This window comes from Artibeus jamaicensis, unplaced genomic scaffold (genome assembly GCF_021234435.1).
Source record: "Artibeus jamaicensis isolate MK-2021 breed Jamaican fruit bat unplaced genomic scaffold, CSHL_Jam_final contig_432, whole genome shotgun sequence".
Classification (NCBI taxonomy): Eukaryota; Metazoa; Chordata; class Mammalia; order Chiroptera; family Phyllostomidae; genus Artibeus; species Artibeus jamaicensis.
Genome location: NW_026521828.1, coordinates 14,519,726 through 14,530,574, shown reverse-complemented (window position 1 = coordinate 14,530,574; position 10,849 = coordinate 14,519,726). Strand labels below are relative to the sequence as shown.

Sequence of the window (10,849 nt, the reverse complement as noted above, 5' to 3'; positions counted from 1 at the left end):
AAGACTTTACTTCAAGTAAAGTATCTTCATGCTCTAGAAAAGCAAGGTGTTACAGTGCTCACTATTTACATTGTCTGCTACTGTACATTTAGTAGTAGTAGACATTAGTAGTAGGAGAACATTAAAAGAAATGTTCTCCTTCCCGGCTGGTGTAGCTTAGTGGATTGAGCACAGGCCTGCGAACCATACAATCGCGGTTTGATTCCCAGTCAGGGCACATGCCTGGGTTGCAGACCAGTTCCCTGCAGGCCAGTTCCCAGCAGGGGACGCACAAAAGGCAACCACACATTGATGTTTCTCTCCCTCTCTACTTCCCTTCCCCTCTAAAGATAAATAAATAAAATATTAAAAAAAAAGAAATGTTCTCCTTGCTTTTACTTCCTATATTTCAACTGTCTTACATCTAATCTAACCTTTTAAAAATTATTTAAGTATAATTGCTATATATTATATTAGTTATATTAGTTTCAGGTATGTAATATAGTGATTTTATATTTTCATACCTTAAAATATGATCACTCCATTAATTTTAATAGTTATCTGTCACCATGCAAACTTATACCCTTTGAACATGTCATTTTATGGGGTGTCTCTTATTTTTCTGAAAATATTAGTGACAAATTGGGGGCAGAATTGAGAGATCTCACTGCTAACTCAACACATGTCATTTTAGTTTTATTTCTTTCTACTGCATCTATGGTTTATTTATTCTCAAATATAACCATGCCATTGTATTTGCTAAGTAATCAAAGGATTATTGCACAAAAAAACCTTTTGGTAGATGATTTACAGGGTGTAAGTGTTCCAACTCTCTATAAATCAAGATAATAAGGAAGCTTTCCTTGACAAATAAAAAAAAAATGCCCTAGCTTGGGTAAACGGCCAATCATTAAAAAGGCCAATTTTTAATGAAGGTGGGACTCTGCCCTCATATATGCACTATATATATATCTGTATACATTAGGCAGACTGTTCTCCCTCTGTCTCTCTCTGTGGACGTGTTGCTTCAGAGCAGTGTATCCTTAGCATCCTCATTCATCACCATGATGAAGACCATCACTGCTTTTGCCATTCTTGCTCTGGCAGCCACCACATGGGCAGGCTCTCCACCTGGTGAGTTAAGATTCCTTTTAAATACTCTTGCTTTTATGTTAAATGCAATCTATTCAGTTCTTAGTGATTACAGAATGCTAAAGTCAGGAGAAAATTTAGAAGGCATTTACTTGGATTCATCTGATTGACAAAGTGGGAATGGGTCAGACTTCCACGAAGAGGAAGAGAAATGGAAAAGAATAAAAGGATTGTAGGCTCTTCCAGTTCTTGATCAGGATCCCTCAGGATTCTGACTTGCCCTTTCAGAAACCACTTGTGCAGCTGGGAGATCATCATTCAAGCCTACACTATGCATGCCCACAGGAACTCTCGGATACCTGGAACAGCCCTTCCTCCAACAACCAGAGATATCCCCATGTTTCTCCCCAGAGATCACATAGGTCTCTCTCTTTACTCCGAGTTGGTCCTGAATAAAGAAGTGACCTCTCCTAGTGAGAGGTCTGGCCTAGGCAAGGGATGTTGGGAAATGGTTTTAGGTACCGTGAACAATGAATTTTGCTTTGCATTTCTAACTGTGAAATTTGCTCTTTTTCGAATGCCTTCTCTCCAATTGCATCTCATTCCACTCTCTTCTGGAAATCAAGTAAGAGGAACACAGGTGAGCACACCCTTCTCTGTATGGTCTTTGTGAAAATGGAATCAGAGTCAATGTGCCCATGGAGCTGGGGAAATAGTCTAACTGGCTCCTGTTGGATTGAAGTAATTCCTCATGGGGTCATACTGTTTCTGCTTTTCTTGTCTGGTGGTGTTTCTTTTAAAGGTTGCACAAGGAATCTCCTTGCAAACTGAAAGCAGCACATAAAGTAAATTTTACTTTGGGGTAGTATTTAAACTTTTCTGGTTATTTTTCACACTCATAAGTCCTTTGGACTGGCATTATAACCCTAAAAGGAGAGATTAATATTTCCTTCTTAAACAGCCGGTTCTTAGTTTTCTTAAGGAATATTCTAGGTCTGATTAATTTTTGTAGCACAGCACCTGGTACATAAAAGATCTTCTAGACATGTTTGCAGAAAAGTTGAAGAGGCTAGCACTCTTTCCACTTTCTTCTCTCTCCTTACCATTTCAAAGTGAGAATGACTATGGAATTAAAGAAAATGTAGGGTATCAATTTTTCTTCCAATTTACAGGTGGACTGCTCCCAATACATGGCAAACCATGGCAGGATTGCATGTTTAAAGATATATAAACCAATATGTGGCTCAGATGAGGAAGTCTACAGTAATGAATGCATGTTTTGTATTATGCAACAGTAAGTATAATGTTCAGTTTGGAGCCCTCCCTTCCTTTTAAAAATCACAAAGTCCATATTGGCCAAAATCTGCTTGGCTTTTAAAAACAGAGCTTGACAAATCCTATGTGTTGTCAATACTCTTTGGGCATTGCTTTATTAAAACAAAAAATTAGTTATATCTTTAAGGATATATATATCTCCAGTCAAATTCTCATTCATATTATACAGTGGGCACTAGCTGCTACATATACACATTTTTATTTCCACATTACATTAAGAGAGACTGGTCTTAGGCAGAACACATATCTTGATCAAAGTTATATGAATCCCCTGTGTTATATTATTCTTCTTATTACGTAATAGGAACTCAGAAAACAGCTATCTCTATTTAGGCTGTTAGCTATGGACACTATTACAAGACTTTGATCTCTCTTTCATACTCCAGAGAAAATTCATGTTGCTTCTTGCGGTTGCCTGGAAAAATCTGGGGAAGAGAATGACCATACAAATGAGTAGTTGGAAGCAATTGGAATCCCTGCCACCACCAGTCTCACACATTAAATATTCACTCCTCACTGGAAACAACACATCAGCTTCTAGGAGAATGAAAGAATGGTTATTACCAGCAATTCCAGCAATTTGAATTCACTATTTTATGATTAGTGGTTCAAATCATGGGTTTGGGTGTCCGACATCTGGGTTCAGAATCCAAATTGCACTTAGTAGATCTGTGACTACTAATTCACAGATAAAGGCTAATACACTATACACTACACACTTTGGCCTTCTCATCTGTGAGATAGAAATTATAACAGTGCTTAGAGTTCAATGTGATAAAACATGTCAAATCTTAGCTAAACAGCAGATGCCTAGTGAATACATAGAAATGAGCTCATCTTTCCTCTCATCATTTTTCTTCTTTCCTTTCCTTTCCTTTTCCTTTCCTTTCCTTTCCTAGCCATTCTGAAATTTACAGTCAAGTGTAATATCAATTGTTATTCAGAATAAAGTCTGTAGGCTATACAAACTCATACACTACTAAAACCATAGGCCTATGGGTTCTTACTGATTATATTTTCTTATATCCTTTTTTTAAAAGTCAGGGATCTAATATTCATAAAGGAGAAGTAACTATAACAAAATTATCATACCATTAATGCCAGAGATGGATTTGAGCTTATTTTAATTTTTTAATTGCAAAAATGTTTTCACACTATATTATTCCTTTTTTGATCTGAATAGCCATGGACTATTTTTAAAATTTGCCCAGTCTCCTTTCAGTGTTAATCTATTTTGTTATATTTCTATTTGTTTGCAAAATGATCATCTATCAAATATATTAATGGTCAATATTCGTCAACTGGAGTAGAATATTAACCAGAACTCCTCATTTTTAGTCCTGGTGAGACAACACAGAATGACACGTGGCTGTATTTTATTCTGTATTTATGAAATATCAAGTAGCTGCATAACCCACTCACTAAAATTTTCCCTTTCAGAGAAAGAGGACTTCAACTCAGAAAACTTCATGATGGGGAATGTGTAAGTATAGGAAATATTTTATTTATTCTTATATAAAATGTTACAGTAATTCCTTAATTTCATACAGAAAAACTATTTTAGAATACATAGTTTAAAATTATTTGTGACTATGTACAAAGACATCTGGATAGCCCAAACAGATGACCTGAAGTAGGGCTAATTTATTGATCCAAAGGAAGATCTCAGAAAGCTCTTCAGACTTTACTGAGAGCCCTTAACTGGAGCAGATGGATGTACATGTGGTTATTTTCTAACACTGAAACTAATTAGCATATTAAGAAGAGGATTTTAAAGGAGTTACGGATTCAAGTCCACCCTCATAACAATAAAGGAAGTTATTTTTTTAAAGCACACGCAAAAACATTTGAGAACAAATATAGAGACAATTTAGGGGTAAAGAGCTATGTGAGTGGATGTCAATGATTAGAATAAAGTTTGAAACAATATAAGATTGTGAACATGTAAAAGAGTTCATTTTAAGAAGGGGTGCCTAACCCAGTTTGATGGGTGAGAGAGAGAGAAACATCATCATGAAACTTATAAAAGTAGTTGAACCAACTTTTAAGGAGGAAAAGGAGTTGATTTGATGGATGAAGCAGGTAAGGCCACGTAAAAAAAAGAAAAACACCATCCACCCAGGCACAGAGATGGTGGGGGGCAGGAAACACTCATGGAACTCAGTACTGGAATTGCCTTCCTTATATGGAAGGCAGAGCAGAAGATCCTGGAGTGATAAGCACAGGTCAAGAGGAGACTTTCTATTGATGGGAAATGAGTTAAATAGTTGAAGAACAAGTTCTAATTTGGTTTGTAAAAAAAATCACTCTGGCCTCAGTGGGGAGGGTGACTAGAATCTCAGATGAAGGCTGGACAATAAATTGGCAGATAATTACAAATGTGTAGGCAAGACCTACTGAGGCCTGAATAAGGTGAGTGAGAGTATGGTGAGGAGAGGACTAATTTGGGTGTTAAGTACAAGATAGAATCCACAGGATATATTTGTCACTCAGATGTAGAGCATGAGAGGGAGAGGGAAGCCCTGAACTTGAGTTAAGCGATGCCTTGCTGTGATGATAGGCTTACCATTGTTGGGTCAGATGATGTAAACTGCAGATAATGCCTTTTTGTGTATGGGATTTTGGACTAAATGATCCCTCGAGGTATTTAAACAGTTTTATTTTTTATGATTTAATGATCTGAATTTTTTTTCTTTTCTTTCTTTCTTTCTTTCTTTTTTTTTTTTTTTTTTGGACATGGACAGATTAAGTGCAAACAGTATTCTGCTATATGCACCATGGAATACAGACCTCACTGTGGATCTGATGGAGCAGTGTATGGCAACAGATGTCTGTTTTGCAATGCTGTTGTGTAAGTGCTGAATTCAATGTATTACTTGCAGAAATAGCTTTTCTCACAGAGCCAGAAACCATCTTGGCTACCAAATATGTGAAATGCTGTTATGAAACATAAGAGTGATATGGTTCATGATAATCACAATGTTTTACAAGAAGAAGTATGAGGGGGAAAGAGAGAGAGGAAAATAGAAAGAAAGTGAATAGTAGGAAGATATGGAAACTAGAAAAACAAGAAACTTGTTACAATATTTTGTACTGACAGGTAAAAGAGAAATTTACAGATTTTTTTGATTCCTGGCACTGATTTTTAGAAGCACATGGAATTTTTTTTACTCACCTTGCTGAAGTTTTGTGGTTAATTGCTCACCTTTCATGCTGTGTTCTTGTGGCATTCCTTTGACCTAAAGATATGAAACTTTTATTGAAGGTTTCCAAATGATTTCTCTTGTAGGAGGAGCCGTGGTGCACTGTATTTGGCAAATTATGGATCATGCTGAGTCTCCTGGATGCTCATGGGCACCGATTCTCCTTTAGCAGGTTCCACATAGAGAGACTGGGAGCTCTGGGGGCAAACACATGGGTTTGACTCTTCAATAAAAGAATCTCAGTAGAAAACTACCTGGCTCATCTCTATAATTCATAAGGAGAATATCTATGGTCATTTTCCTGAACTATAAGTCACACTGAAAGATTTCCTTTACTCCTACTGAAGCTGAGAACTGGAGAGATTATACACATTCTGGTGAGCAAAGAATATGGTCATAGCCTCCCATTTTAAAACGACTCAAATTTTTTAAGTAAGCATGTGTCAGTGGGTGGATCTCACCTGACCATGAGTCTTATGTTATCTTTTGCTACACTAATGAAACATGGCAAATTCATATTTGGAGGAAGATAGAGTGAAAATTCACAATACTATTAAATAATCAGAACAGACCAAAAATAACATTCATACTTTAGGTGCTGCCACTTAAAGGGGACTGAGTCACATACTGGGCATCAGCAAAAGATCTTGTTGATCATGTGGGGGAAGAGATTAAAAACAGTATGGTATGATTAATTTTTTTACATTTTTAAAAATTTTAATTATTGTTCAAGTACTATATGATTAAATATTGAAGTCACTACAAAAACCTGAGGAAAATACAAGGTAGCTGGAACAGATGAGGATTCAGACTTCAAATTTCTCTGGAGGCCTCTCTGCTTGGAGAAGCCACTCTCCTGCAGGGCCACATAGTTTTTCCTCTGTGCTTGTCTGGTTTCTAATCTCTTCTTCTTATAAGATACCATTCATATAAGATTAAGGGGCAATCAATGACCACATTTAACCCTTAATTTCTCTTAAAAGATGCTATCTCCCAAAACAGTCATGTTCTGAGGAACTAGAGGATTGGAATCTCAACATATGCATTTTGGGGCCTAATTCAACCTATAACAGCAACCAAAACAGAATTGACAAGTGAAACATGATACTTATATTAGACTAAAAATATCAAACATAACAATTTATTATTTAACCAAGTCTTGCTATTTGTGTTGTTTGATTTAGTAACATGCATATGGTATAAATAAAATAATTTATAATCAGCTCTGGCTGGTGTGGCTCAGTGGATTGAGTGCTAGCCTGTGAACCAAAGGGTCGTTCATTTGATTCCCAGTCAGGGCACATGGGAATGCTGTAATGAAACATTTGTAACATAACTGAAAGCTGAATTGCAGCCAGGTCCGCAGTAGGGGGCACACTCAAGACAACCACACATTGATGTTTCTGTCTCTTTCTCCCTCCCTTCCCCTCTGTCTAAAAACAGATAAATAAAATCCTTTAAAAAATTATAATCACAGAATACTTTTTGTGGGTTTTAAGAAGGTAGAGATTTAGCCCTGGTTGCTGTAGCTTGGTGGATTGAACACAGGCCTGCGAACCAAAAGATTGCGGTTCGATTCCCCTTCAGGGCACATGCCTGGGTTGCAGGCCAGTTCCCAGCAGGGGATGCACAAGAAGCAACCATACATTGGTATTTCTCTCCCTCTCTCCTTCCCTTCCCTTCTAAAGATAAATTTTAAAAATTAAAAAAAAGAAGATAGAGATTTAAGGTTAATATAGAGCAAAATACTTTCCAAGTCAAACACAGTAACCAGAATAAAGATAACAATTATATATTGATAAAAAATCAATAATAAACACGTGGTGTTATTAAGTGAATAGAATAGCTACTATATTTTTAGAAAAATGTTGTTTTAAATATTTGGAAAAATGTCTTTAGACAAAAATGGTTTGTGTAAATAAACTCACTTTTTCAATTTATAGAATAAAAAGAAAACTATGTAATTATTGCATGAACATAAATGTATTGCATTTAATACATAATTTATATAAGTAAGGTTACTCTATAATATATAATATAAATTAATTAATACATTTTATATACAAATATATAAATAAAATATATTTAAATATAGTGCATATAAATTATAATTGCAAACATTCATCTCCTGAGATAACCAATCTACAGAGGAAGAAAATACAAGTTTTAGGAACATTATTAAAATATATATCCATGTAGGCATAAATCAAAATTTAAAAAATTAAGACAGTCAATAGTTCTCTACACTTTTGAGCCTAGAGCTTGGATTTGTACTCTTTTTTAAGAAAACACTTTTCTCATTATTGAAAAGACATGTGTGTAAAATGTATCCAAATACCCCTTTTTAAATATCTCCTTCTTGCAAAAACATCCTCTAAATTATTGAAATATAATTATTAACAATATCTGAAATAAACTTTTATTGGATTAATCTTTGGCACATTAGTAATCTCTATTGGATTAATCTTTAACACACTTACAGACCCATTAGTAATCTACTAAGTGACAAGGACTGGCCACAGTCAAGGGCACTCTGGGGGTGCTGCAATCTTTCATCCACTTCATTGATCTATACACCTCTTGTGGACATATATGCATCAGCTACTATTTTGCAGGAGAGTGAGCACGTGGAAAAGTGCACTTGCTAATTGGCTTGATCTCTAACTATGCAAGGGACAGGTCAGAAATTCCGTTACCCAAATCAAAGCTCAAGAACAGGGCAGGATGTTAGCCCTCTATCTGAAGTACCATTTGCAAATACCTTGCCAAATTTGGTTGGTTGCTTTTATGTTTTGTTGATAGTTTCTTTTGCCTTGCAGAAGCTTTTTTAATTTGATGTTGTCCCACCCATTTATTTTCACTTTTGTTTCCCTTGCCTTGGGGTCAAATTCATGAAAACATCTTTGAGACCAATGTTCATCAGTAAGTGGATAAAGGGAGTCAAATATATGGTCATGGAAAGAAACTAGAATTTGGGTGGTGAGCATGCAATAGAGAATACAGATGTCTAATTATAGTGCTGTATACCTGAAAACCATACATTGCTATAAACCAGTGTTACCCCAATAAAATTAAAAAAGAAAAACACAACAAGAGAATATGCAGGTATGGCTGATGCTGTCCTGTAACTTCTATACAATCCCTGAGAAGGGAAAGACTTTATCCTACACCCTGGTGTGGGACTGATCATTTGGGTGGTGGCTCTTAGGTGATGGAGAAACAGCTCCTGGGACCTAAAGAAGGGGCTCTCAGGACTGGGGTGGAGATGGTCAAAGAGTGAGCCAGACTATGGAAGCACCGCAGGTGGACAGTGGAGGTGGGACTTTCTGCCAGAGAACAATGGAAACTTAGTTTAAGTCCTTTGAAAGATTTTGGCATACCTAAAAGGTGATGAGAATCTGCTTTAGACTAGAATAGGGAGATGGTTTTTGAAAATGTTGGTTTGAGGTGACATTGTAACATATCAATTAAAATTCTTTTTTGTAGCTAGGTATAGGAGCCTGACATCCAGGGACAAAGCCCCAAGTTGTAACTTTTGGAATGAAGCTGTGGGTGTAATTGATATATGAACAGTTCTCTCAGGGACCTGTGATTTCCTAATTTTACTTATTCTCCTATTCCAATATTAGTTCAACTGCAATTAGGGGAGTTTAGAACAGCTAAAAATATATTAGCTGTATTTCTTTCCTATGATGTTTATAGACATATCTGTTATTTTTGCACATATTAAATAGAACTACATGGTGATAATATGCAATTCCTTTTATGGTAAGACATTTTGCTTCTCTTTTGCCTATACTGAATTCATGGAATTTATTGTTTGACTTTTCCTTCATAAAATTATTTATTTATTTAGAGAGGAAGGGAGGGAGAGAGAGAGAAAGAGACATCAATGTAAGAGAGAAACACCAATTGGTTGCTTCTCATACACTCCCCAACCTGAAAACAAATGAGCAACCCATGTATGTGCCCTGACAGGGAACCAAATTCATGACTCTTTGCCTTGCCGAACAATACCCAACCCACTGAGCCACTCCAATCTGGGCTATTGATTGGCTTTTTGATGGTGAGGTGGATGAGAAACACAGGATCCTTGATTAATGTGTGAATCCCACAAGATTCAGAAAACTTCAATATTGGAAATTCCTTCCTCAAGTCTGCCTACCATGGGTGATTGTTTGTTTAATGATTTTTCCCTGTGCAGGTATAATCTCCACTAGGGTAAGGAAGAGGCGGGTCCCCTTCCCTGCTGAGTTTCTATCCAGTGTTGCACAGGACTCCTGACAAATCAGAATCTAAGACAATAGAAGGCCTATGGGAACACACTTAACCAGTGATGCCCTGATAATCAAATCTGTGACAAAGCAAAGGAAAAAATGTAACTTTTTCTCTGGTGGGAAACAATTTCACACTCATTATTCCTTCGAATATTATGTAATGTCCTGAATCTGGGGCTCTGAGCCAACAAGGCCCATGTCAGTTCCTGTGGCAAAGAAAGACCCCAAATAAATAGCATTCATTGGTGAGTAATCTGGGTTGGGCAGTTTTCCAAGCTGTTTAAACATGAGCCCTGACCAGGGAGTTCAGTTGGTTGGAGTATTGTCCTGACACACCAAGATTGTGGGTCTGATCCCCAATTAGGGCACGTACAAGAAACCGATGAATGCATCAGTAAGTGAAACAATGAATCAATGTCTCTCTCTCTCTGCCCCTCCTCTTTCTCTTTCTCTAAAATCAATAAAAATATTAAATGTTAGCTTAATTAAACCACAAAAGAGACCCTTAAGGAAGGTTTGTTTACCCTATTGTGCAAGTAGGATAATTCTATCCAGAGAAAAAAGAAAATACTTTCCAAGTTGACAAGATTATCTGTTTTTATTCTGTACAGGATCCTTTCTAAACAATGGGTGCCTCTGCCTCTCTGACTGGGGGTGCAGGGGAGTAATTCATTTAGAAAGTGATAGGGTATGTTCAAAATGTTCCATGTTGCACTGCAAGCACAGAGCCCACAAACTGCATGAAAAAACACCTCTTTCATATTCTAGGTGACTTTTTCTGGAAGTTTTTAAGAGGCTTGGTTTTAGACACTTATTAAAGTGAAATAATAAGAGATAAAGTAACTGAGATAAATTAAAATTTATTGACTCCAGCATTGTTAATAATAATAAAATTGGAATTAACCTAACTGAGCAACAATGGAAGAATATTAATATAATCCATATGTGTGATGAAACATGGTA

General features: G+C 36.4%; 1 protein-coding gene across 1 annotated transcript; it reads left to right on the top strand.

Annotated features, from left to right (window-relative positions):
• The first annotated feature begins 992 nt into the window (after positions 1 to 992).
• LOC119061352 (double-headed protease inhibitor, submandibular gland-like) lies at positions 993 to 5,762 on the top strand. Its single transcript, XM_037161857.2, has 6 exons — positions 993 to 1,113; positions 1,698 to 1,711; positions 2,244 to 2,365; positions 3,847 to 3,889; positions 5,151 to 5,257; positions 5,696 to 5,762. The coding sequence occupies exons 1-6, from the start codon at positions 1,044 to 1,046 to the stop codon at positions 5,739 to 5,741; spliced, it is 402 nt and encodes a 133-aa protein (XP_037017752.2). The 5' UTR covers positions 993 to 1,043; the 3' UTR covers positions 5,742 to 5,762.
• Positions 5,763 to 10,849: the final 5,087 nt, after the last annotated feature.